Genomic DNA, 27604 nt, shown 5'->3' on the forward strand with positions numbered 1-27604 from the left:
AAAAAAAAAAAAAAAAAAAAAACCAACAAACTGCTCTGGAACTCACTGTGTAGCCCAGGTTGGTCTCGAACTCACAGTGATCCTCCTGCCTCAGCTTCCCAAGTGCTGGGATTACAGGCATGCGCCACCACGCCCGGTGCCACCTTTTGAAAAATATAACATAGTATAAAGATATTATCAGGGATATGCAGAAGTGTATCTTGTTTGTGGCTGCATAATATTCCATTTACAGCTGTATCGCTCTTTGTTTAATTAGTGCCTGTGTTGTTTCTAATGCGCTTGCTATCTCAGGTGGTTCTTCAACAAATATTCTGATGTACTTGGCCTTTTACACCTATTTTAACCTATCTACAGAATAAATGTCTAGGGGTAACTGTTATGGCAATTGGCATGTACATGTGAAGTTGGGGGGACAGGGCCAGGGCTGGGACCCAAGGCCTTGTGCATGCTAGGCAAGCGCTCTCCCACTGAGCTAGCCCCAGCCCTACGTTCCAGACGCTGTTTGACAAGCATTGCCGCGTCACTGTCTGTGGAGAATGTGCCAGTGTCTCTCTCACCCATGTGTGAGATGGGCGTTCTTCCTGCCTTCACGTGCTAGTTCATCAGACATTTTCCCACTTTTTCTAGTCTGACATTACTATGCATTTAACTGTCATTTCCGTTATTATGAACAGGGATGAGATTTTTGAACTTCGTACTTTTAAGGGATGTTTGTATTTTCTGTCCTGTGACCCTTCATTCATATCTCTGGATCACTTTTCCATTATGCTGCTGATGTTTTGAAAATGCCCCATTTTTCCATGATGTAGAGCGGCTGTGGGAGTTTTATACCAAGGCACCAGCTTGCGTGCCATAAGTACATGCGCTCCAGCGTGGCCTGTTGTTTGCTTACGAGGCCTTGCAGACTTCTGGCTCCACTGTGCAGACTTCTGGTTCTGTGACTAGAGTGGATTTTATTCATGGCTTCTGGATCCTGAACATGTCGGAAAAGCTGCCTTTCTCTGGAGTCAGAGAGGGATTTTCCCACTTCCCCAAGGAGTTCATGGTTCTTTTAAACCTGAGGATCTCTGGTCCCTTCTGAATCTATCCTGGCTCGGGCTGACTTACGGGTCGGTGTGCACTGCTCCCGGCCAGGGTCAGTCTTCCTGCCGCCCCACCTCTCTCCCTGTGCTTCTGGGGCCACCGCTGCAGGGGCAGCCTGGGAACCCGCCCGTGGGCTAGGGAGGGCCGATCTCTGCCTGGAAGGAAGGACTGAGTGTGGCTCCCCAGAGGCGGAGAGGCTGGTGTGACCTGCGTTTGGAAGTCACCCTCTCCCCTCTGAAGCCTGGGGGGCACTGTCTGCAGCTAGGTCTGACCACTCTTGCTGTGGCCTCCGCCCCTGGGGTACAGGTCCTCTCCAACATGACTTTGGCTTAATTCCTGTTTGTCCTTTTTCCCCCTGAAGTGTTTCTGTATTGATTTGTTTTCTTTGTAGTTGGTGTGCGGTCTTGTAGAGGTTTATGGGGTCCGTGCTGTGTTGTGGTCACGTGGGGTAATGAACATGCCTATGCCTCAAACCTTTGTCATTTCTGTGCTGTGACAGGCGACGGCCTCTCTTCTTTTTTTGAAATGTACAACAGATTGTTGTCAACCGTAGTCATCCTCCATGCTGGAGAACACTAGGACTTAATCCCCTCCTGACTGTATCTCACCAGCCGCTGTCTCCCTCTCGGCACCCCTCTGCCAGACAGAGAAGCCCTCCACCCGCGGCCTCAGGCCCAGCCCTGTCCTCCCCTGGGCCCGGCCTCACCCACCACCGCAGCCTGGTCAGCTGCAGAGTCCTCACAGTCACAGCCTCATTGGTGCTGGGCTTGGCGGTGTCTGCGGTCCACGCTCCTCAGGAGCCAGGGGAAGTTACAGCTCTGACACAGCCTGAGCCACCTAGGGAGCCCTCACCTAGAAAAGGATCACTCTCGCATCCTGGCCTTGCGTCCTTCCTGCCCACCTGTCTTCTGATCTCAGCACATCGGCCCAACCCTCCGTGGTGGGAACTCCCCTCCTCCAGGCCTCCTCCTGAGTGCCCCTCCCCAGCACAGCAGTCCCGCCCTGTGTGAGTCCCCAGCAGAGAGCTCATCACACTCACCTCTTCTGTCTCTTTCGCTGAGAAGGAAGCTGTAGTACGACAGGATCTCTGTTATTTTCACAGGCAAACCCTAGGAGCCTGAAACAGAGAAGGGTAGAGAGCAAGTCATCGGCAGATGTCTGGGGTCAGGGCCGACTGAGATCAGTCAGGAAGCCACTGCCGTCGTGCGTCCCTGGCAGTCTCGGGGATCTGGGCTGTTGTGTCAGAGGGGGTCAGTGAATGGATCCCAAAGCATGGAACTATGGGCTGTGCACAGTGGCACACACGGGTAGTGCAGCTACTCTGGAGGCTGAAACGGGAGGATCCCTTGAGCCCAGGAATTCTAGATCAGTCTGAGCAACATAACAAGACCCTAAGTCAAGGGAAAAGAGGAGAAGGAGACATGATCCATGCCAGAACAGATTAGGGAGGGACAGCACGTCAAGGGAGCCCCTTGCTTTCTGGCTCCTTAGGTAGGTGCGACACCCTTTGGAGACCAGCAGCTAAGGAAGAGGAGCAGGTCTATGGGGAGAGGATCACGAGTGTAGCTGTGCTGTCCACGCAGGAGCTCTGTGTCGTTCAAGGGGAAACGCTAAGTGGGCAGCTCGAAAGGGAGTCCGGATGCAGAGGCACCGCGCAGGCCGGCAGGGCACACTGCGCTGTGCTGAGGTCCTTGGAGGAGACAGGAGAGAAGGTGAGCAGGGTAGAGGCCCGAGAGGACCCTCCAGCCCCGAGCCCTGAGGGAGGTTCCTGCATCAGCTGGACGGAGGAGACTCGGTCAGTGATGAGACAAAAGGCCAGGGAGTAGCGGGTGGGACATCTGCGGAAAGCTCTGAAGAGAGCGTTCCGAGAAGCCGCAGAAGTGTGGATGCCGCCGGGAGAGAGAGTAGCATGCGAGGGAGAAGTGGGGGCTGGGTCGTCGGCATAGGACAGATCGCTGGGCTCCTTGGGGAGAGCTGCGTGGGGGTCACAATGAAGTGGAAGACGAGGACCCCTGCGAGAGTGAGGCTGAACACCCGCAGGAAGCAATCTGGCTATGCGGGAGCCAGCCAGGATGGGGCCGTGAAGGAGGTGTCTTTGTTACTTTCTCTTCACTGACACCCACAAGTGAAAGAGGGCTTTATTTGGGCTCGCAGTTTGTAGAGGTTTCAGTCCATAGTCAGCTGGCTCCAAGGCGGGACAGCCTGGCGGAGGAGAAACAGCTCATGGCGGCGCAGCAAGAAGCAGCGAGATCGGGGGAGGGAGGGAGACAGAGCCAGGGCTCAATGAGAGGCCTCCTCCAGCCAGGCTCTCCCTGCCAACCACACAGCTGACTATAAAGTCAATGGGCTGCTCCACCCTTCCGTGGTCCCACCACCTCCCAAAGCCCCACCTAGGAGCACGTGAGGATTTGGGGACATCTAGATGTAAACCCTAGCAGAGGGGAGTACCGAAGAATGGGCTTTCCACTGGGGCAATAGAGTGTGTCTCAGCACACTGGGGAAGGGACCTGCTAGAGGACAGCTCGTCTGTGCCGACCGAGAGGGCCGGTGGGTGGGGCGGGGCTCCAGGGAGGTGCGGGGGCGCAGTTGGAAGTAGGTGGGTTCCTCCAAGCTAAGCTGAGGGGCATGCAGGCAGGCATATCCGTCTAGTCCTAGAAAGGTGTTGCTGGATGTGGTGGCGTGCACCTCTATTCCCAGCACTCTGGGACGCTGAGGCAGGAGGATCCAAAGTTCAAGCTCAACCTGGGGAACTTACTGACTTAGTGAGACCCTGTCTCAGAAAAAACTTTTTAAAAAAAATTTTAAGGGACAGGTATGTAGCTCCATGTGAAGGCCCTGGGTTCAATCCCTGTACCACACACACACACACACACACACACACACACACACCAAAAACAAAAAAAAGGAGGAAGGTGAGGTAGTCTGACCCGCAGCTTTTTCTTTGTGAAACAGGAAGCAAGGTCACAGCTTCGGAAAAGTCTGCCTCTACGCTGCCGGCACAGTGCTCCGCCCCGTCTAGGCCTGGGGAAGCCACGCTCGAGTGTGCACACACACACACACACACACACACACACGCCCAAGCCCATCCTGGCGCGTTAGCACTTCCGTTTTCAAGCCAAACGTTGGTGTCATCTCTCTCCTCCGCTGTGCGCTGCCCCCCAAGGGCCTCCTGGGCACCTCCTCCGTCACCACCGCCTCCCTGTGGGGGCCCTGGGGTCTCCGAGCCCACTCAGGGCCCTCCACTGCTCCTCCACAGAGCACTGGGGACTTCACTGCCGCGGTCCTGCCCCGAGGCCGTGCCTCACCTGTGCCCCCCAGCAGCCCGGGGGCTGAGTGACGTCCGCTGGTCCCTCCCCTGCAGGTTCCTAAGGGTCTGTTTTCCAGCGCCGTTCCGCACAGCCTGTTCCGGTGTGAGGTGAGCGCCTGAGGCAGGATTGGCAGCAGCTGGGCGCTCAGGGTTTCCTGCTGTTCGCATCCCCGGTGTCCCGGGGCACTGCTTCCAGAAGCCGCCAAGATCGAGTCCCTGGCATAAAACGGGTCGGACGTGCGCATGACCCCTGCGCGCTTATCCAAGTGCTGCCCAGGCGGCTGTCATGGTGCCGTGGGGGGACAGTGATGGAGAAAGGTCACATGTGTTCGGTGCAGGCACGTTTCTCTTCCGCCTATTCCTGAACTGGTTGAATCCGGGATGAGAAGCCGGTCAGGAGGGCCGTCTGTCCCTCTCCATGAGCACCCAGGCCTTGGCACACACACTCCCGCCCCTTTTCCAGGGCACCCTCTCCCCCAGCCTCTCTCTCTCAGTCACCCAGCTCCTTCTTGAGCAAGAGGGAGGTCTGCACCTTCCCGGGCTGCTGCAGCCTCCAGCACCGCGCGGGACAGGACGAGTGGAGGCAGCGTCTCCACTCACACATCAGCGCCTGAGCCCACCGTGTCCGTCTCTCTGCCACACGGCCGCAGGGCTATTACAGGAAGCAGCTGTGACTCCACTGTCAGCCTGGTGGGGGCAGAGGCACAGGGGCTGTGCTGCAGATGACAAGGGGACTTCTGCCCTCCTTGCTGATGGTGGCTTCTCTGCTTGTGTCTTGCAGGTCCTCCGGTAAGTGTCCCTGACCGCACTCGGCTCCTGACAGAGAAGACACTGCTTTGCTCTCTCCCTCTCCCTCTCTCTCTCTCTCTCTGTCTCTTTCTGTTGCTCTCCTGTGAAAATAGTTTTTGTTAGAGAGGTGTATCTTTAAAAAACAAAAGAAGAAGTTAAGCTGAGCATGTAGTCCAAGTGATAAAATACCGCCAGGAGTGCCTGAGGCCAAGGGTTCGATCCCCCTCACTGTGAGGAAGGCAGGATGGCGGGCTGGCACCCGTAAACACTGCAGCCAGTGAGGGCTGTGTTTTGTGTTAACTGGGAGGCGAAGGGAGCGCAGAGCCTGCGGGCTCGCTGCACCCTCCCGGATGTCCCACAGCAGGTTTCCTTCCGAGAGAGCTGGCGCAGGCTCATCGCTCCCGAGTCTTCAGCTCAACGTAGTGCACAGAAGTCTCTAGTGCACAAAATGCGCTCCCAAGCCCCTGTTTTTCTTTTTTGTTTGTTTTTTTTGTTTGGTTTGGCTTTGGTTTTGGTACCTGGGATCAAACTTGGGACCTTGCGATTGCAAGGCAAGCAGCAGAACCACTGAGCTAAATCCCCAGCCCAGAGCCCCTGTTTTCAAAGGGCCTGCAGCTACTGATATATTTAGTTCACAAGCTTTGGCAGAACAGGCAGTGGAGTCGGGCAGTGGCCTGGAAGTGAGCCCTTGTCACGCTGCCTGGAATTTGCTTTCTCCTTTGCCGGAAGGTCACACTCCCAGGATCAGACTGGTGGGGACTGCAGCCTCACTCTCTGGGTGAAGGTGCCGCAGGGGCACTTAACACGGTCACACTTAAGAAGGGTGTGAGGGTTGGCCAGGGCTGTGACGCACACCCCTGTGATCCCAGCTGCTTGGGAGGCTGAGGCAGGAGCACAAGTTCCAGGCCACGTAGAGTCTCTCACAAAATAACATTTTCAGAGGACCAAAGAGGTAGGTAAGTGGGGAGCGCTTGCCCAGCAGGCCCAAGACTCCATCTCCGTTGCCGGGTGGGAGGATGCCGGGAAGTCGAAGGGGCCTCTGAACATCCCCTGGCCAGCAGGTGGCTCTGAATGGGAGGGGATTGTCAGTGGCCGGAACCCCACGCTCTCCAGGGCCGAGGATGTGTCTGCCTTTGATCCTCTTGGCCGTTTTTCAGAACCTGATAAATCCCAGCAAATCCGTTCAAGCACATTGACAGCTGACTTGAGCCAAAATTAGCCTCGCAAAGGAATTATTTTCCAGTGAGCCTTTTTGTTTCCGACTTCCACTTGCCATGATTGATTTCTGGATCGGCACCCTTTGGAGTCCGGGCTTCTCCACGCCCTTAGCACCACCCAACAAGCCAACCAGAATGTGTCTGTGTCCGTTTCCGGTGGATGGTTCCCGGGTGTCCACGGAGGCGCCCTGGTGTGAACTCTGAAACGCAAAGCGCAGAGGGTTGAGTGACTTTTTGACGTTTCTTGGCTATTAAAGCATTAGATGCCTTGAACACATGCAGAGATTCCCAAGCTGCAGTCTGCAGGGAGCCAGAGGAGGGGAGGGCGCTGGCTGCGGGACAGGGCCGGGCGGCACTGCTTGCTTCAGGCCTGGCCTTGTGAGGGACAGAGACACACCCCAGCAGTGAGTACACCCCAGGGAGGAGCGAGTGACCCCTGCAAAAGAGCCCCTGGGCCCTGAGAGGTCTGTGCCGTGTGAAGTCAGGGCCCACTATGCGTGCGTGTGCCCGGGCCACGTAAGGTGGGAGGAGGGTTCTCTGTCCCCACCCACGGGAGCCCCCGCGTCCTCCCCTGAACAGCGCTGCCCACCCACAGACGCTGCTGCCAGCCAGACGGAGGGAGGGGATGCGGCCGCCGAAATCTAAGTGTTGCCATATGGTTTTCTGCTGAAGGTCTGATTATTAATGACATATTAATTACCACAGGGGCAATCAGGACGCGATGGCTACCCGGTAATTTGTCATTTATTTTTTGCTCTCTCGCCCTTTCCTCTTAAACCGACCTCCTTCCCGAGCCCTGACTGAACTGTCTCGCTCCTGCCTTCCTCCTCTGCTCTGCGGGCCTGCACCTTTCCATGGCGGGGCTTAGCGTGGGCTCCAGGGCTGCCCGAGGCCAAGCGGGCAGCCTCCGTGGGCGTCTCAGAGGTGCTAGCCGGCAGGGTCGAAGGAGCCGCTCCCTCCTGCCCAGGCTCCTGTCGGGAGGCGGGGACAGCTGGGCCCAGCATGGCTGGCACTTGGAAGAGATGTCGCTGTGGCGGAGGCCACAGCATCGTGTGGCAGGAGGGGAGGGGCCCTGTGGAGGGCACAGTGGGGACGCGGCGCCCCCAGGAGCCGGAGGAGCTGGGGAGAGCTTGCAGACATGATCTGTGCCCACGGGGCAGGATGCTGCAGCTCTGCCACATTCCATGGGGCCATGCGGGCCGGGGCCACCACTGTGCCCAGCGCCCACCTCTGCCCGACTCGGGTTGGCTCCCACTGTGCCCACGGCAGCCAGCTCTGGGGAGTGCGGGCTTCCACTGGATACTCCGGCCTTCCGTGGGCATGGGCCAGGCTTTCCTGAGGAACTCTCCTCCCGGACGGTCTAGTTAGCTGGCCTTCTGGGGATTCCCTTTGCAAGCCTCTCGACCCAGCGGGTGGCATCATTTACTACGAGGAAAATGCAAAATATCAGAGGTCAGAAACGCATGTCGTAGCCGGGTGTGGTGGTGCACACCTGTAATCCCAGCACTCGGGAGGCCGAGGCAGGAGGATTGTAAGTTCAAGCCCAGTTGAGCGACCTATTGACTTAACAAAACCTTGTCTCAAAATTAGAAATAAAAAACCAAGCTGGGGACAACGTAGCCCAAAGCAGAGGCCCTGGGTTCATCCTCCAACACCAAAAACAAAATTCTTATACAGTGTTACAGGTACATGTGTAGCAGTTACTTGCAAGTACAATTTCTTTAGCCGGTCTCCAAGTTATATTATTTACTTTGACAATTCTCATCCTTACAGTCGACATTCTGGGAATAAATGTAGGCTTCAGATAAATATCTAGAAGTCGATCTGCTGCCCCAAAGGGTGCAGTGTGCTGCCAGATTGACCTTGGGAGACCCTGCTAATCTACACTCTCACTAAGAGCGTGTGAATGTCACTCTTCTCCAATCCTGGCCAACTGTGGCCATTTTCATATTTTTAACTTATTTCAACATAATAGGTTTTAAAATATATGAATGCATGTATCTTTTTTTTTAATGCATCTATTTTAAGTTAACGGTTGTATTTGCATTAAAAGTAGTCTTAGCACTTCAACTAGTTTTGCGGTTTTGTGATACTGCTACCTGGTGGCACCCCCTAGAATTGCAGGCATAGTATTTAAAGGCAAAACCGGCTTCCAGAGCTTTCAGATCCCACTTGGCCCCGAGAGAGCAGACATCAGGGAATTAACAGCACTGGGGGATTCTGAGCTCAGAAGAATAGAAACCAACAATGGACCCTGCAGAGGAGTGCTGGGCGCGGCACTCTGCACTGGGGAGCAGCATCAGCATTTCTGTTATAGTGATTTTGCAGCACCTCATGAATCCGAGGCTTGGCTGGCCCATGCCGGGCTCCGTGCTGCACACAGATCAGCTGGGCCCGATCACGGACGGCTGTGTGCGCAGGAGACTGGCGTGGGCTGAGCAGCAGACATTGCGCTCTGCCCGGCGGCGTCTCATAGCACAGCCCCTTTATCCTCTTCTACTCTGGCCTGTGGGGTGGAAAGACTTGTCTGTCCCATGGGGCTTCATCTGGTCCACTCACAACTTTCGCAGGAAACATGAGACTTTCTTCTCATTGCCTGTTTCCTGCGTGAAAATCCTTGTTTTCATGTTTAGTATTTTGACTTTCTTGGCTTCTAAGACTGAGCTTTAATGCCTTTGTCGTTTGTTCTGCACTTTCAGAAGGCAGTGGACACATTTCTTGAAAATAATGTAATGTGCTAAAAAAGAATAAAACAAGGAAGCTGGCCAGGATTGCGCATGCCTATAGTTCCAGGAATTGGGAGGCTGAGGCAGGAGAATTGCCATGAGTTGGAGGCCAGCGTGGGCTACATAGAGAGACCTTGTCTCAGACAAAAAAAAGGAATCAAACAAGGATGTGAGGGGCATGCTGGCAGGGTGGATGGACAGGTATCGTTTGGATTAAATAATCCAAAGGCTCTTTGCAGAAGATGGCATTTGGACTGAGACTTAAATGACAAAGAGGAGGTAGCGAATTGGGGGGGGGTGTCCCGGCAAGGAAAAAACAGGTTGTCAGGCCTTGCATTCCGAATGAGCGCCCGTGTGGGGTCCCTTGGGATGTGGCCATGGGTGTGGGGAGCACGTGGTGGAGAAGCAGAGCGGCCCCTGGGGACTGCTCAGAGGGGCGTCAGGGGCCTCGGGACTCTGCTTCTGGACCCACTTGTCCGGGGGCAGCTGCTCAGGGCCGCCCCCCCACGTCCCAAGGGAACACCAGAGGAAGGGCACCCGGCCCCTCTCCCACGCAGCCCTAGGCTGTCAGGGAAGCAAGCGGGAGTGCTGGGTGCTCACCGGATGCCTGCAGGGCCTCCTCACCCTGAGAGGCCGGCCAGACCGGGATCCCAAGTGTGCGGGGAGGGGGGCTGCAGGACGTAGCTGAGACACAGCCATGCATGCCAGGCCCAGGCTGGCACCCAAGCTGCAGGATCTGCCCAAGATGAGTGGTCTGGATGGTGAGGTTGGGACCCAGAGCCTCACACTGCAGGAGAGTTCATCTCCTGCTCACCTGTCGTTTCATTTTGTGTTGTTTTTATTTTTCGCAGTATTAGGGATCAAACCCAGGCCCTTCATAATGAGCTACATTCCCGAGGCATTTTGAGAAAATGTCTCATTTAGGTGCTAAGTTGCCAAGGCTGGGCTTGAACTTGTGCTCCTCCTACCTCAGCCTCTTAAAGCACTGGGATCAGGCGCCTGTGTCCCCACACCCGGTTTCCTCTGTCTTTGTAGAGCCCTTGGGCTCTCTTCCCCTGCCCTGCATTTTATAACCCCCAGTCTAAAAGAAGACTTTCCTATTTCCATAAAAACAAACAAGTCCAACTTAGAGTCCATGTTCCCATCTCCCTCCTCCCCTGTACCCATTCACCCATCTGTGGCAAAGCCGTTATTTGAAAGTGGAAAGAAAATCATCCCCTCAGGATGGAGTGTTCGTTTCTGTTTCCCCGGCCTGGCCCTGTTCCCGTCAAACTGCAGCTGAATAGAGTGGGGCCCATGCAGGGGTGACCACAGGAACCACCACAGGGCCCATCCTCACGGACGGCCACAGGGAGCTCCACGGGGACCCAGCCAGCGGCCCCGCCCCACCCTTCTGCCCCACGTGTCTCTGATTGCAGAGCCTGGGCCTGGCCTCAGTGAAAGCTTTAGCAATCAGGTCTGCGCAGCGCTGGTTTTAAAGCACATCCCATCCTGGGATGTCTATAATGAAATACCAAAGCAGACTAATTTTAGAGAAAGTATTCCTTAGCTCCCAGTTCTGGAGGCCCCAAGGTGAAGACTGGGTGGGCTGGCACTTGGATTCAGCCTCTGCGGAGGGCCCAGCCATGGGCAGCTTCGCCGTGGTGAAGCTCGTGTGACAGCAGAGACCCCTCTCAGAACAGGACACTAAGGGCCGCAGGTGTGGAGCACGTGGGAGGCCCTGGGTTCAGTCCCAAGCCCTCAAAAACTCAGGACTCCAGAGACCGGGTCCCCATCCCACCCAGCAGCTCACGGTCCCCCTTGGGCCACCTCTCTCTCGGGTCCCTTCGGCTCTCACACAGCCACCCTGGGGACCGGAAGTCCAGCACACAAACCTCCAGGGAGCCGCCGGTGTGCACACCACAGCCCATCCCTCCTTTCTGGTGGTGTCTATGCCTGCAGTCAACTCCGGTGGGAACTACAAAGCAGAAGAGCCGGGAGTGAGCAGTGTTAGCGTTTAATACCTTATAGGAATGTGTTGGAAGTGCTCCGTTTTATTAGTTATTGGTAGTGATCTCTTGTGCACCTCATTTATCACTGGAACTTTACCTTGGGTCTGGAGCCCAGGAAGAACAGTCCACATAGCGTCCGACACTCGCTGTGGCCTCAGGCGTGGCTGGGGGTCTGGAAACCCGTCCCCTGAGGCCGAGGGGACAGCTGTGCCTTATAGTCTGTGCCCGTTTTGTGGCTGGGAAGCTAAGGCAAGCAAGGGCCTTGCTGCTCTTCCAGGTGGCTCTGCCCCCCACCACCACCGCCGGGGCGCCTGTCTCTGTCATGCTGTCCTGTGTGAGAGGACGGAATGTGGACTCGCAGCCAGGGACTCAAGCCTGGGCTGTGCCTGGCCCAGGGAGGCCAAAGTCCCCTCATTCTCCTGCGCTGGGTGTCCTGGAGCATGTCCCTCAGCCTCTGGAGATCGTACTGTCCCTCACAGAGCAGGCTCCAGGCCTCCCTTGCGTGCGCGTTGCTCTCGGGAAGGCCCAGGTCTGTGAGGAGCAGGAATCTCCGCTGTCCAAGCTGCTCCCAGGCGCAGCCGCCTCTGCCGGGCCTCTCACCCGCTCGGCCGCCCCCTGTCCCCCACCTGTGTGCAGAGTCCTCCACACCGAGCTCTTCGTGGTGCAGCGGGTCGGGCCACAGCACAGCCGGGCCGGGTTTGGGCCGTAGCCGCCCGGACCCAGGAGGCCTCTGGGAGAGGACGTTTGAGGCCCAACTGGGAGGGCCGTTCCATGCCACGCACAGGCCCGAGAGCACATGTGCCAGGGGCTTGGCAGCCAGGAGCTGCCATGGGTCCCAAGTGCTGGGGACATGGACTTGAGCCGTGGGCGGGAAAGCAGGGAGGTGACACGCTTGAGTGGGAAGGGACAAGCGCCCTCTCCTGCCTGTGGAAGGCTTGGGAGCCACGGGAGGCCCTGCTCCACAGAGGCAGACTGTATAGCTTCAGCAGCCCTAACCAAAAATCTGAAACACTCCAAAATATGAAGGCTTTGGGGCACTGTTGTGATGCTGTGAGTGGAAACTTCCACACCGGACCTCCTGGTCACAGTCCAGGGGCGCTGAAGTTATTGTCTAAAATTGTCCGGTATATGAAATTATACATGAAATGTATCTGAGACACAAATGAATCCCGTGCTTAGACAGACAGATTGATTGATTCTAAAATCGAAGGAGGGTTCCAAAATCTGAAACACTTGTGCTCCCACGAATTTCAGATATGAGACCCTCACCCTTGGCAGGAACGGACCATCTCGCCATGGAGCAGGGACGGAGGCTTCCGGGAGGGCGCTGAGTGCTCCTCTGAGGATAGAATCAGAACTGTGAAGCAGCCGGGACCGCACGGGCTCTGGGCAGTCACAGCAGCTCACGAGGCCTCTCCAGGCCCCAGCAGTGTGCACCTGGCTCAAGCCACTGGAGCCCGGGGACAGGGTCCGCACAGTCTCTGGTGTCGGTCACCGGTCACCGACAGTTGCAGCCCCGGGGACGGTGTGATCTCTGGGCTCACACGTGGCCTGTGAGACAGGCTGGCCTGGGACCAATTTTGAAATGAATAACTCTGTTGGACTGTTGGAATTAATCAAGGGAACAAAAAAGGACCACAGAGCACCACACATTCAAATGATTTCTTGCGTTCTCCTAGTTCAAAAACAGCTTTGATTGTAAAAATGTAATTAGTTAAATGATTCAGCTGTAATACCCCAAATTCATCTGTTTTTTAGATTTCAACATCCTCCAGCTCGTTTTCCTCTGACCCCTGTAGGGCTGCTCCCCAGGCCCCCCAAATTCCAGGATGGGCTGAAAACACACTTCCCGGGGCCCCGAGAATAGCGGCCAGATTGGTGCTTCTGGAGGCCTTGCGGGACCATGGGAAGGAGCCGCCACCTGGCCTTCCTCCCTGGAGCAGCCAAGACCGCACTGGGCAGGTACCCATGGTCTCAGGCTGTCCCCCGACTTCCCCAGGAGGGCCCTCCTGGAGCAGCCAGGGGACAGTGGGCGGTCTCCGCGGGGAGCCATTGCCCGCCCTCCAGTTCCGGAGCTTTCGTGCCCCGTACAGCGCTCAGCGTCCCTCCGCAGTCGTGGGACCTGGCTGCACCTGCAGCCCCTGGAGGTCAACCAGCAGGCACAGCCCGTGTGAGGCCAGGGAGGGGAGGTGGCCCTGCGCTCCCGGGATCTTCGCGGAGCGGTGTCCTCGGGGCTGGGTGCCGGCTGGCACTGACCCCACCTCCCGGCCCCCGCGTGGAAGAAGCAGCTCCCGGCACGGCCCAAGGTCGAGGGAAAGCAGCGATGGGGGAGCTGCTCTGCCCAGCCCCGCGCCTGCCTGTGCGGTGGGCAGGATAGGCTCTGGGTCCCCACAGACTGTGTGACCCCAGGGGCCTCCCAGCCCTGTGAGCCTGGGCCTCTTAGGTGACCCCAGGGAAGCTCTAGGGAGGACTGGGTTCAGGGACAGTTCCTGCCTCGATGATCACTGTCCCAGCAGGGGGAGCCCTTGAGGCTCAAGGAGCCACCCTGGGGCTTGTTTGGCCTGGGCTGCCCGCAGCGGGACAAGGGCGCCCTCTAGTGCTCACAGCTGCACACCTGTGCGGTGGGAAATACTAGGCACTTCGTCCGGAAGGTCCCTGGACGGTGCCACGGAGTCCTCGGTGTTCGAGGCACCTGGGCACAGGACGGAGTGAGAAGAAATATTTCGTGCAGGGGTCCTCGCCACCTCAGAGTCTGTGGCTGAGTAGAGAGAGAATCAAAACCTTCATGAATCTAGCCTCACCATGGATGGGGACACAGGATGCTGTGGATACCCAGAGCCCAGGGTCGGCCCTGGAGGGTCAGAGAGAGGAGAGGTATGAGGGGGTCAGAGGTCGAGCAGGGGCTGACGAGTGGGGGCGCAGGGAGAACCTCCAGACGGAGGGCGGCCAAGGTGGGCCAGGCTGATGCGGGACGTGGCTGGGCGTCCAGCGCTGTGGAAGTCAGCTGCCTCTGTGCACTCTGGGGTGCGCCCCTGTACACCTCCGGGGCTCCAGCCTTGCCGTCCTGACCACGTGGGGGTCATGGACACAACTGAGATGAGGGCGCCAGACAGAGGGCCACAGCTGTGAGGCGCTGGGCTGACACACAAGCTACACACCCACCTGCTCGGCAGTGGTGAGCTCCCTGCCCTGAAGGTGCACAAGTCAAGCCTCACGGTAGCCACCCTGGAGGGCCCAGGGCCACCTCCAACCCAAAGCCGGGTGGCCCCCTTGGAGCTTCCCTTTTGGGCTACTCAAACCCAAACTCGACAGGACAGGGCAGGCAGAGGGCACTTCAGAGATTCGTGGCTCCCTAGGGGCACTGGGGCCTCAGGGATGGTGTTGCGGTCCCCCTGGGGGCAATGCATAGGAGCTGCACCCCTGTGTGGATGCTGTCCCTGCAGCTCCCCGCTTAGCAGCACCCCCTCAGGCTCCCACACTTTGCTCGCCCCTCCCTTCCTGGCCGGTGCTCTTGCCCTGCCAGTGTGGAAGGAGGTGCTTGGGAGGTGGTGTGCCCCACCCTGGACGTGGCTTTGCCTGAGGGGCGGTGGGGTAGTGTGTGCCGGGTGCATTGGGAGTCCAAGGAGGGATGGTGAGACCGGAGATGGGCTGGCATCCAAGGACAGCCTAATCAAGCTTGGCTGCTTCCTCATCTGTGAAATGTGACCTCAGTGGTCTGTGGTGGCAGGGCTGAGGTTGTAGCCTGTAATATTCAGATGAAAGTCAAGCATGAGCTGGGCACAGTGGCATATGCCTGGCATCCCAGCAACTTGAGAAACAGACCGGAGGATCACAAGTTCAAGTCCACTCTGGACAACTTAGTAACTTAGTGAGCCCCTGTCACAGTGGTAGGGCATTTGCCTAGCGTGCTCAAGGACCTATGTTCGATCCATAGCATTGCAAAAGAAGAAGAAAAGTAAGGCACAGTGCGCGTCCTTTTAGGCCTGCTCTATTCCCTGGACCCACACACCCCCGGCCCCAGCACACAACAGTGACTCGTTTGGCCCACCTTCCTCTGGCACCTGCGAGCCGAGCTCCAAGGAGCCTGTCCTCACCACAACTGCTTTCCAGGAATGGCATGGGCTTCGGGAGGTTGAACCGCCCACCCTGAGGGCTGCAGCATGGGCCTGGTCCCCAAGACTTCCCCTGCTCCTTCCCTGTGTGAGAAGCAGGGTGCATGGAGGGTGGCGGCAGGAGGCTGAGGCTGGTCGGGAGGGTGGGAGACCCGGTCTGTGCAGAGCACAACCCTCAGGACGGACCCTCGGGCTCAGTGCTTTGTGGATCAGCGAGGTGGGCAGGTAGCCAGGTGCAGGGCAGCACAGAGCAGTGGCCTCTGCCCCAGCTGAGTGAGATGCAGAGGCTCAGTCCATGCAGGGAGCTCTTGTCATTGTCCCCTGTCTCCAGAGAACCTCTCGGGATTCATAACAGTTCCAGCCATTCCTCGCCCATGAGTGGCAATGCCCCACTTCTGTTGTCTGGAGACCAAAGAGGGTCCCGTCCAGCCTGCAGCCCAGAGACAGCTGTCAGGAAGGCGGAGTGCAGCCAGGGTCCAGCACCTGCTGAGTGTGCCCCAGGCCCTCAATTCCATTCCCAGCACCAAAAGAATGGGATCCGGAATGCAGGGTGAGGGCCACAGGAGGCATGCCGGGTCAGTCTGCTGGCGCTGGCTCAGTCTCGCAGACCCCGGCGCCCGGCACAGGACTCAGGCCACGCTGTGACCCCACCCTCTGGTCTGCTCCCGCTGTCTGGTCCCCACCCATCCAAGAGTGGCCCCCGTGAGCTGTGGCTGGCATCCCGGCCCCACATCTCCCAAGCCAGCCCCACGTGTCTTAGCTGGTGACACAGCCTGGCTCCAAGTCCCCCCATCCTCCGCAGGGAGAGACAAGCAGCCGCCCCCCAGTTTCTCCTGATGCCTGGTAGGGTGGCCAGGTTCTCTCACCGAACATCAGTGCTGGGTGAGTGGGATTTCAGCAGGGATCTGGGGTCAGCTCACAGGCGGAGCAGGTGTGCGATGCAGACGGTGTCACCTGTTTCCAGCACTCGGGGCCCCCGCTGGCCCCTGACCCTGCAGAATCACTGCTGAACGAGACCTAGGAGACTTTCTAGGTCAAGGGCACAAACATGCCCACAGAGCAGGCAGAGCCCCTCCCCAGGCAGCCAGCCAGCCAGGCACGGCGGGGGGATGGAGGCTGTGGCCCTGCGCAGTGCCCAGCTAGGAGAGCAGTTGGCACAGCAGGCACCGCCAGGCAGGCACAGAGCTGGGGACTAGGAGACCTTACCCTCTCAAGAAAATGTAAACCCTGGATGTGGATGGGAAATGTCACCATTTTTCAACTTTGCAATTGATTCAGTTGGTTCTTGTTTTGTTCTTTAACTTCCTGAACCAGAAATAACCTCCCTGCAGGAAGGTAGTTCCGAGTCAGCCCTCACTTTCCAGATGAGCAGAGAGAGGTGCTGGCAGGTCAGGCGGCAGGGAAGGGTAGGTGCCTGGTCTGGCGCAGGCTCAGGACCCTGCCTGGCAGGGCCTCTAAGCCTACTAGGAGCTGGGGTGAGTGGGTGAGCCAGGGCCCATTCTGATAGAGCCCCCAAGTCCTGGAATCCCCGGGAGGGGTACAGGCCACCCTCGGGCACAGGCTGCAGCTGGGCCGGTTCTGAGCACAGGGCCTGTGCCAGGGCAGCGATCTGCATTTGGGAAGTGCTGAGCCCTCCAGGGGCTGTGAGGGGACAGCGCGGCAGAGAACTGTACCCACCGCCAGCCCAAAGGAAGGTTGGGGCAGAGGCTGGGAGCTCCACACAGGAATGCAGGCTTCTCAGGCTGGGACCTCGAGTCCCAGCAGCCTTGGAATTCGATGACTTGTCAGCCTCTGGGGTCTAGTTACCAGGCCTTGGCCTGATGATCCTGGTAAGCCTCACTTCCAGGGGCTTTGGCCCAGTGCATCTCAAGGGCTCTAGTCTCAAAGGGAGCTGTCAGCGGTAATTACAAGCAGAGAGCGAGTCTGCCGGGGCTCCGGCACACTGTCCGTGAGGTTTGGTCTCCGGTCTGAGCCCCGGTGGGAAGGGCGAGTCCAGGCCTCGTTCCCGCCCCCACCTTTGTCCCTGCCTTGGTCCAGCTGCAGGAAGCTCAAGGGCTGCCTGGGCCTTGGCCCTCGTGGGGGACTGGGAGGGCTGCTTGCTGAGGCCCTCTGCCTGCTCACTTCCCCATGGCTCTGCAGCCCCTCGCTCGGGGAAAGCGCAGCAGGCACTGCAGGGAGGGTGGTGGGTGTCACGGGGCAGCACAGCCTGGTGCCCCACCGCCCCTCCAGGGTCGGGCAGACCCCTGCGTGTCAGCTGGCCTGCTGAGGGGCCACGCTTCTGTCAGTCTGGAAGCAGAAGGACAGCGGGGACGCTGCTTGGACTTGTCACTGTGAAGGTCACATGGCCCGCGCCTCAGAGCAAGGAACAGGCGCAGGGCCCGGAGTGAGGGGCGCCTGTGCCGCGTGGGCTCTGCCTGCCTCTCCCTCCCTCACACACGAGCAGGGCTTTGTTGGCTTCTCCCACGTCCAAAAACGACCCCCCCGGCCGGCTGTCTCAACTTTCATCAGAGTGAGGCCTGTGAACAGCTGTGGGCTTCACGGAGGGCAGAAGGCGATGAAAACCTCCGGTGGATTCTGAAGCTTTGATCAGGCAGGGCCGGGGCCGGCGGGGCCAGGTGCGTACAGGCAAGGTGCCACCGTGTCTGTAGAGCCAGCGGCGGAAAGGACTCGACCCAGGCCTGCGGGCTGCAAAGCTGCCTGGAGCTACTTCCCTTCTTGCTGCTCTTTCGGAGGGGAGGGGAGCAGCAGCTGCTGGAACACCCCGACGTCTGGGGCAGGAGCCGCTCTGCCGGGAGAGACAGCCTCGTGCGCCCATCCACCGCCCCAGCCTGGCCCAGGCTGACCACACCTGAGTCCACCTGGGCCTGGCTGGGGCTGACCCTCTTGAGAGAGTGCCCAGTGCCAGCCCCCTCTGCTCGCCAGCCCAAGAGCCACCCAGTTTGCAGCCGTCTACACAGCCTGCAAGTCTTCTGCTTTGCTAAAACGAAGCCAGACTGGGACGGGGGCCTGATCTCCTGGAGAGTCGCAGGGCGGAAAAGGGCAGAGACCAGGCTGCCTCGCAGGGTGCCGGTGCTTCCCAGGCTTTCTTCACCATGGGACCCCCTCCAAGCACCATGGGACAGCATGCTGGTGAATGTACGAAGGGTCTGTCCTCTTGAGAGCCACAACTGGGTCCTCTTCTCACCAGGCCACCCCAGGACAGGGAGCTCAGAGTCCTGTCCTGGGACAGCAGAGCAGGTCCACTCCCCAGGGGGCCCTGTGCCCCCAGCAGCCTCTCTGCGGCTCAGCCAGGGACCCAGACAGAATCCCTTCAGAGAATTCCTGATAGCCTTCTTGCCCAGGTATCATCCAAGTTGGACCCAGAGAGGCAGGCATAGAGGATGTCTGTAATCCCAGCACTTTGGGAGGCTGAGGCAGGAGGATCTTGAGTTCTATCTCAGCCTGGACAACTCAGTGACTTAGTGAGACCCTGTCTCAAAATAAAAAATAAAAGAGACCTGGGGGTGTTGCTCAGTGAAAAGGCCCTGGGTTCAATCCACAGTACTGGAGGAGGAAAAAAGATAGGCCTGGATCAACCTCTGCTGACCAAAGGTCAGACCCAGACCCCGGGCCCCTTTTTCCTGTTCCTACTGACACAGGCAGACGTGGAGTGCTGGTCACAGGAGGACCGCCACCGGCTCCTGGCCCTGGCACTGGCAGCACTGAAGTTGAGGCCGTATGCCCCGCACAGGCCCTGCTAAGAGCTCTGTTTATCCCACATCCTGCCCTGCTCTGCAAGCTGTTTGCTTTTGTTCAGAGGGTTGGTTGTTTTCTGTTTCATCTGTCGCTTGTTGGGGTACTGGGCATGCGAGCCAGCACCCCATGCATGCTGGGTGAGCACTGAACTCCGAACTACACCCTGCCCTGTTCTCCTTTTCCTTTTTTTTAGCAGGGATCAAACTCAGGTCCTTATATGGCACCACTGAGCTAAATCCACGGCCCTCTGTTCTCTCTCTTTTTTTTTTCTTTTGAGACAGGGTCTCCCTGCATAGTTCAGACTGCCCTGGAACTTACTACGTAGCCCGGGCTGGTCTCGAACTCACAGCGGTCCTCTTGCCTCAGCGTCCTGAGTGCGGGCATTACAGGTGTGCACCACCATGCCCAACTCTGTTCTCCTTTGTAAAACCCTGCATCCTGGAAGCCAGAATACAGGCAGAATCCTCTGTGGGAAACTTGATTTTCCATCACCTCAGGGGCTTCTCACACTACCACGGTCCCACCGGGGACAGTCACAGAGCAGGCAGGGTTTGGGTCTTGGGCGTGCCCTTGCCTAGCACACCAGGGCCTGGGCTCATCCACAGCAGCACAACAGAGATAACAAATTAAACCAACAGAGGCAAGCGGGCAGACCGGGGAGCAAGTGGGTGTGGCCCGGGGGCTTTGGCCCTGAGCGGTGGCGGGGGAGGGGGGGTGTTCCCATCCTCCAGCTTCAGTTTCCTCTAAGCTGACGCCACCCATCTCACGGGGGCTGCACTGATGACATCAAGTGCGTGGTCACGACCAGCTCCCAGAAGAGGCCCCACGCACATCGTGGCAGCCAAGAGGGCCCGGCCCGGGTGAGGTGGCCGGGTGGAGACGCCATGCGGGACATGCTGGAGCGGGGAGGAGGCCGGGCCGGGGCCGTAGGCCTGTGGGCCCAGGATCCCAGCACCCAGTAACTCAGAGCGGCTCTCTCTAGTCCGCCCTGGGCTGGCCCAAAGCCGATAGGCCTTCCCCCAGGACGGCAGCCGGCATCCGCACGCTGGGCAAGTGTGGTGCCACTGAGTGACCCCCCAGCCTCATGCACAGAACTGCTTAAGTACTGCAGAAAACAGCCTCGAGGCTCCGGGGCAGAGATGGACTCTGGGAGTAGCCTGGGTCCTGGACCTGCAGCATCTCTCTGTGTGTGGGCACCGGAGGCTGAGAGAGGGTCCCCAGCCTGAAATGCTCAGGCCTACGGGTGGTTTGGATTTTGAAGTTTTTAGATTTGGAACGTTTGTAAATACATAGTGAGCCATCTGATTGTAAGACCCAAGTCTAGCTACAAAACTCGCTCGTGTTTTGCTTCCTCATGTTGCCTGAAGGTAATGTGTGTGAAACTGCAGGTTCCCAGGACCAGGTTTTCCCCATGTGCCCTCGTGTTGCCACTCAGGAAGTTTTGGATTTTGGAGCATTTTAGATTTCCAGATGAGGGGTATTCATCCTGTATTCTAAAACTTAAAAACAACTCAAAGCCACAACACTTCTGCCCGGGGGCCTCGGAGGAGGAGCGGTCTACATGAGTCTGCGGTGCCTGTCTCCAGCTTCGTGGCTGCGGGACACGTGCTTGGTGCCGGCCCGTCCCAGCCGGGGGACTCGGGGTCAGACGCCCTTCCTGAGCCTCGGGGAAGGCTGGTGCAGACCACACGCTAAGGGTGCAGTGGCTGGAATGCACGTGCCGGGGAGCCTGGCTGGGGGTGGAGCAGCCTGGAGCACTGGGTGAGAGCAGCGGTGAGGCATGGCAGGAGCAGCAGGTGGGCGGGAGAGCCCCTGGGATTCCTGATGGCCCTGCACAGTGGAGAGCGCCGCTGCCCTTCTGCGGGCCCAGCCCTCAGTCCCTCCCTGGGCAAAGGCCCAGCCACGCAGGATGCTCACAGAGCCTGCAAGACTCCTTCTGAGTGAGGGCAACCCCTCCAGCTGGCTTCGGGGAGGAAGCAGTCCTAGCTCACCAGCGGAAGGGTGCTGGCCAGCTGCAGCGTGTGACCCAGTCCTGCCTTTCTCTCTGACTCAGCTTTGCTTTCTGCTCTGTTAGCTCTTTTCTCAAGCTGCGTGGTGGCCCCCAAAGCTCCAGGCTCAGCCTCAGTGAGAGAAAAGAGCCCCCTGTCGCCTCTAGATCACATTTTAAGTCTCAGGCCCGACACTCACAGCTCGCCCTGGGCCCCATGCTCAACCCTGAGGCTGTGGCCTGGGCACGAAACGTGGTCTGCACCCACCCAGGATGCCTGCCCGAAACTGGGGGTCTTTGGAAAAGAACTGGGCTTTGTGTTCAGAGAGGGGGCCGCTGGGTTGCACACGCACAGACCCTTCCCCAGTCCACAGGCCTGGGGGTCAGGAAAAGCTTCCCCTTTTCATTGCTGAATACTGCACTGGGGTCGTAAGACACAGAGGATGTCGTTCCCATGCGTGACCTTTGCTCTCTTTCGTTCTCCAGGGACCACTTGGTCTGGACGGCAAGCCCGTAAGTGATGACCAGGACATCCTGTGTGCTCCCAGATGGGCTGTCCGTGGGCTCGGAGTGACCAGGGGCATTCGGGGGGACAGAGGGTTAGGGTTAGGTTAGGGTTACATTATTAGTGTTAGAGTTTAGGGCTAGGGCTTAGGTTTGGTGTTTATGGTTAATGTATTAGTCACTTTCCTGTAACACGAACACAATGCCCAGCACCTACAATTTAAAGGAGGAAAGTTAATTTTCACATATGGTTTTCATAGGATTGGGGCCATCATTGGCTGACTCCATGCCAGAAACGGCGTGGTGGAATTGCATGGTTAGGGAGAGCTGCCTACTGCCTGGCAGCCAGAAAGCCAAGGGTGAAGGGGGAGCAGCCATGGAGGTAGCCCTCCGAAGGGCCTCCCGGAAAAGCACGGTTAGCCCTGTAGTCATCAGGAGGTCAGGCCGTTGGTGAACATAGTCCCCTGAGATCTCTTCACCTCCCCGAAGCCCCACCTATGCGTGCAGGAGGCTTTTGGGGAACATTTGGGGCCTAAACCATAACTGTTAGGGTTGGACTTGACTTAGACTTGGGGTTAGGTTATTTAGGGTTAGGTAGGGATTAAGATTAGGTTTAGGGTTAAGGTTAGAGGTTTGGGTTTGGGGAGCGTTTGTGCATTATGATTAGAAGTTTAGAGATTTCAGCAAAAATAAATGAATAAACCACTTGGTTGTCACATGAATTCCAGTCCAACTCCACCATGTACTGACTGCCTGCTTGAGATGGCCCCTTCATCTGGCCTTTGGGCTTCTTGCCTTGAAATGGATGCGTTCACCCCTCCATTTCGCAGCCAAGTAGAAATGTAGACAGTATGGTTGCTGGTGCCTCTTTAGCTCTCAGCATATGAAGACTCCTGCAGCAGGCTCAAGCACAGTGTCTGGAACACCTCAAGATCTCCGTGGTGGGGCTTGGACTGAGGCGTTCTCAACACCCGGTCCAAGCACCTCTGACCCTCGGGCGTCTTCAGCAGATGAGCAGATGCGCAGGGAGACATATGCACAGTTAAATAGTTAATCAGATGCAGACTGCGATGGGATGGATGGATGGAGGGACGGGAGGGAGGAGGAGGGAAGACAGATGGAGGAAGGGCTGCCGCCCTTGAGGGGAGTGTGCTTCTGGAGATAGGGTCTCTGTCTAACCCCAGCCTGCAGACTGTAAGTAGGTGCCAGGGTGGACTCCTCACCAGCATCTGGTGTGCTGAGCAGCGCGGGACTATGCCTAGGGCCTGTGCTCCTGTCCCTGGTGAGAGAGTACCCGCTGGTCCTGGGGGTGGCTGCCAGACCCTCGGCTCCCTCGTGCTGAGGACTGAGGCGTGGCACTTCCGTGAGACCAGCAAGGGCAGCTCCCCAAGGGTGACTGACGGCTTGTGTGTCCCTCTCCACCCAGCCTCCCAGCCTCCCAAGCTCTGCCAGCATCGCAGGCCCTTCTGCCGCCAAAGCAGAGGGCCTTTGGGAGGGGGACCCGCCTCGCTCTCCTCACTCATGCCTGTTCTTTCTCCACCTTGCTTCTGCAGGGACTTCCAGGCCCCAAAGGGGAGAAGGTAAGTACGGCTGAAGCTGTCCGGACGCGGGAGGCTGATAAAGGGTGCCAGTTCCAGATGACCTCGGGCCAGTCACAGCCCCTGTGGAGCCCCAGTTTAGCTGCCTGTAGAGTGGGATTGGCAATCCGCCCTCTGGAATGGTGACCAGACGCACTGACCGCATCACGTGCTAGGAGTTGGGTCTGGGCGTAACAGCACTCAGAGGCGCGGTCTGCTCCGACTGACCAGTTTCCAAAGAAATTAATGGTGAAAGAGGGCCTCGGAAGAGCTTGGGAAGCTGAGTCGAGACTGTCCCTGGTTCTCTTAGGGGCCGGCACCCCACCAGGGGAACAGGTGGCAGAGGCCATCTCTGAGCCCTGAGAAAGACTCCCTGCTGTTCGGCACTAAGTCCCAGGCAAAACCCTGCAGGAACGGGCCATAGATTTATTTTAAATATGCAATTCCGAGCTCTGGGTCTGTTAACTGCATGATCTTGGCCTCTCTGTGCCTCCATCTCCTCATCAGGAATGGAGATAAATACAGGGCCTGCCTGTTGCTTCTGTTAGATTTAAGTCGAACCGTGAAGTATGGAGCACAGAGTAAATGCTCAGTAGGAAACATGCAGAAATAATGAAGGTGGTGGTGACCTATGTCCTGTTTTGGTCCCTAGGGTGCACCCGGAGACTTTGGCCCCTGGGTAAGACTGGAGCACACACCCCACCCACTCCCTTGCTTATCTCCTATGGCGCCTAGAGCGTCCCCGTAGCTCATCCGGGAAGGGGCGAGTGAGGCTGCCCTCCTCCCCACCAGGACTGCTGTTGAGGACGCCCTGGTTCCCTGGCCCAGCCGAGGCCACCACGCCCCACACAGAGGGTGAGGTTCTGGCAGACATCCGAGTCTCTGTGCTTGTCACCGTGGCGGCCGGTGGGGCTGCTCCAGACCAGATACTGGCCTTCGCGAGGGTAGCTGGTCTGACTACACAGCACAGCTCTGCCGCGTACAGCCCAGTGACCTTGCTCAAATCCCTCTCACCTGAGGAGGTAGGGCAAGGCCACAACGCCCGGCGCTGCTGTGAAGATTCACCACGGCCTGAAAGTCAGCACCCAGCATGGAGGCAGATCAGTGTGTCCTCCGAGCCCACTGGTGCCTGCCCCTCGGGGCCCCCTGGGCCTGGACACGGAAGTGCCTCGTGCTGACCCTGAGGTGGGCAGAGGATCGTTTCAGCAGCCATGGACAGGTACCCCCTGCGCCCCACACAGGCTGCAGAGGCTGAAAGATGGGCATTAGCTGCCCAGTAGAAAGCCAGGCCACGGTGCACAGCAGTTCCTTCTGGGAGGTTTGGCATGGGCATTATGGTGGGGCCAGTCACCAGGCCAGTACCCTGCAGGCGCTGGAGGAGGGCTCCACCAGGGGGAATGGAAGGCAGCAGGGCAGAGGGCAGGCTGGGCTGTGTGGTCGGGATCGATGGAACCCAGCACCACCCCTTCCTGGCTCTGAGCCTGGTTTGCGTGAAGTGAAGACAGGGTAGGGTCCACGTCACAGGGGAAGGGGTGGCCAGGCTGACTTCCTGCAGACCAAGCTACCCTTGCCTGGGCCCCTCGCCACATAAAGAAAAAAGGGCTTTTTGCTTGGTTTCTGTGGCTGAGCTGATCTTCCACAGGGGAATGTCCACCCACAGCGGGTCCCAAGACCACGGGAGAGCTGCTCTTCTCCCTCCACGGGCCTCCTCCCTGTTGTCCCAGTGCGCCCGTCATTTGTGGAGTTCGGTGGCTTAGAACAACAGTGTGTCATTAGGAAAATGTTTAGGGTCTCTGGAGCAGGGAGGGTCTCTCGCAGGCGCAGCAGCGGCAGCAGGTCCTGGACACCAAGCAATGGCCCCTCAGAGGGTCACAGGCAGTGTGACTCAGCAGGGCTGCACCCCCAGGCGGCTCTCTGAGATCTCAGGTGCTCCAGGAGGCAGGAGCAGGCGCTGCCCGGCCTGTCAGAGGCTCTGTCTGGGATAGGCAGCATCGGCCCTGCTGCGTGCTACAGGCCCAGCCACCACGGTGGGGTGGAAAAATAGACCCTGCTCTGGCTGGGGAGCGGCAAGGTCCAGCTGCAGAAGAGCCCGTGGCATAGGTGCAGCTGGTCTGCACCCCGCCATCACCCCCCTGCACGGGTGAGATGCCTCTGCCTCCAGAGGTGGCCGTGCGGCTTTTCTGACCACTCCACCCATGTGCTGACTAGATGGTGTTCCCCCGGCTCAGCCCAGGCTTCACAAGCAGAGACCAGCGAGCATACAGTCTCCGTGTCCTCAAGGTAGATGCCGAGGGGCGTGGGCCTGCCGGTTTGCTGTGCCCCCCGTGCTCCAGCCTACTGCACATTTCCAGGGTTAGACCTCAGCCACCAGTTCCGGAGAGAGGGAGAGCCAGCCGGGCAGGGAAGAAACTGGAACCACCTCCCTAAGGCCTGCTCAGATGTTTCAATAAGCAGAGACCAGGCCAGCGGTTCCCAATTCTGGGCCTCTAAGTGATGAAAGGAGCAGCCAGAGCCATGGCTAGAAAAAAGTATCTAAGAGCCTGGTGCAGCAGTACACACCTCTAATCCCAGCCACGAGAGTAGCAAGTTTGAGGCCAGTCCAGACAACTTAGTGAGACCCTGTCTCAAAAACCTAATAAGCACCAAAAAAAGTCCAAAAGAGACCAGTTGCCTTGGTGGTCAGAGGAGGACCGGCCTTCCTGCTCTGTAACCCTGAGTACATGATCGTCCCCTGTGGTTCCCCGCCTCAGGCCTTCTATCCAATGGGGCAGTACAGCCCCAGCCACAGTGGAATCAAGATGCTCTCGGAGGGTCTCGCTCACCCGCACTGGGCCCACAAAAGGCTTCTTCCCCTTTCATTCACAGCAAGATTGGAAGCCACAGTCCCTGTGACCAAGTGTGACCGTGCCTGTGCCAGTCACACGGTGGGCTTCCCACTTCCGGGTTCTCCCTAGGGGTGGAGGGCTCTGGCTGCCTGAGGTCTGACCAGGTACTAACACGCTGCAAGAGCTGGGGCCTCGGTGTTACCTTTCTCTTTTAGCTTTTCGTTTTGAGATAATTGTAGATTCACGAGCATTTTTAATAACACCCCACGTACTCCTCAGCCCCTCATCCGCCTGCCCCCAGCGGTGACATCTTGCATTGTGGTAGTACACAGCCTTACAGCGTGGAAGCTGACACTGAACAGCCCTCCGATGTAATTTCAATTGCCCCAGTTTTACACATGCATCTGTGTGCATGTTCAGGTGTGTGTTTTGTTGTGTGCGATGTTACCACACTTGTAGAGTTGGGTGACACTGCCCAGGATTCCTTCTTCTACCCTTGTACAGCTCTGGGTAGATCCCTCTAACTTTCCCTGGCAACCACTAACCCCCACCTGGATTATTTTCCCATTCAAAGATGTTACATAAAAGTAGGCACATGGCGTATAACCTTGTGAAGCTGGCTTTTCTCAGTATGATTCCCTTGAGGTGCATCCAATTTGCTGCATGTGTCAGAAACCTGTTCTTTTCTATTTGTGTTGAGTAATCCTGTGATGTGAATGTACCACAGCTTCTTAACCATTCGCCTTCAGGAGGACTTGGGGGGTGCAGAGATTGAACTTGTGCTTGCAAGCCTGGCACCAGAACCACTGAGCTAAATCCCCTTCCCTCAGAAGGACATTTTGTTTGTTTTCAGTTTGGGACTATAGCAGATAAGGCTGCTATGAACATCTGTAAACAGGTTTTCATGTAAACACGGGTTTTCACTCCCCTGAGATAAATGCCCCAGGCAGCCCCTCTGCCCTTCTAATAATGAGGCAGGAATTGACCAGCCAGAAAGGTCTGCTGAGAGACGATCCGGGTCCTTTGCAGAAAGGACACAGGTGCTTTCTCCCACATCAGCCTGTGTCGTCTCCACCCAGACTCCTCCTCTGGGCGTCAGGCGCTGGAGAGGTGGCACAATGCCTGAGGTTTGAAGGCTTCTGCTGGGCCAGGGGGCCAAGGTATAAAGACCTGTCCCTCCCTGCGGCTTTGACTCTGGGGAAGCAGGAAGAGGCCTCTTATCAAAGCTTGTCCCTTGGAGCCTCCAGGTTGGAGGTGAGGAAGGCACCCCCTGCAAGCTGCACCCCTTCACCCTCACCCTCAGGATCATGCCAAACCCCATCTCTTTCAGGGAGAACAAGGGCAAGATGGAGCTACAGGGCCTCCGGGGCCACCTGGGCCACCTGGGGCCCGGGGCCCTCCTGGTGACACTGGGAAAGACGGCCCCAGAGGAGCTCAAGGCCCAGCGGTGAGAGAGCACGGGGCAGAGCATCGGGACCCGGTGCTTACTGACCAAAACCCTAAAAGAGCCTTACACCGAGCTTCACCTCAGTCCAGACCCTGAGCCTAAGCCAACTTCTGTCCCCAGTCCATATCCTGTCCTCAGCCCCCGCCTCACCCTGCCCAGACACTTAGCTCACCCAGTCTGTAATCTAACCCTGACCTGGGCCCTCACCCCAGTCAAGGCCCTAACCCCAAGCTCATTTCCAAACCCTGGCCCGTGCCCCCTCGGACTGTTACCCAGACTATCCCGACCTCCAAAAACTGCCTGC

At 57.9% G+C, this 27604-nt stretch overlaps 1 protein-coding gene across 1 annotated transcript in view; it reads left to right on the forward strand.

Annotated features, from left to right (window-relative positions):
- Positions 1-27604, forward strand: part of Col23a1 (collagen type XXIII alpha 1 chain) — a 241613-nt gene that overhangs the window by 200056 nt on the left and 13953 nt on the right. Inside the window, exons 6-11 of the mRNA XM_033761759.1 lie at positions 5172-5179; positions 7102-7128; positions 21434-21460; positions 23005-23031; positions 23681-23707; positions 27184-27300. Coding sequence (XP_033617650.1) covers positions 5172-5179; positions 7102-7128; positions 21434-21460; positions 23005-23031; positions 23681-23707; positions 27184-27300 — 233 coding nt within the window. The remainder of the gene's footprint in view (positions 1-5171; positions 5180-7101; positions 7129-21433; positions 21461-23004; positions 23032-23680; positions 23708-27183; positions 27301-27604) is intronic.

The sequence above is a fragment of the Fukomys damarensis genome, unplaced genomic scaffold, assembly GCF_012274545.1.
Source record: "Fukomys damarensis isolate Sample0158 unplaced genomic scaffold, DMR_v1.0_HiC HiC_scaffold_9, whole genome shotgun sequence".
In the NCBI taxonomy this organism is placed as follows: Eukaryota; Metazoa; Chordata; class Mammalia; order Rodentia; family Bathyergidae; genus Fukomys; species Fukomys damarensis.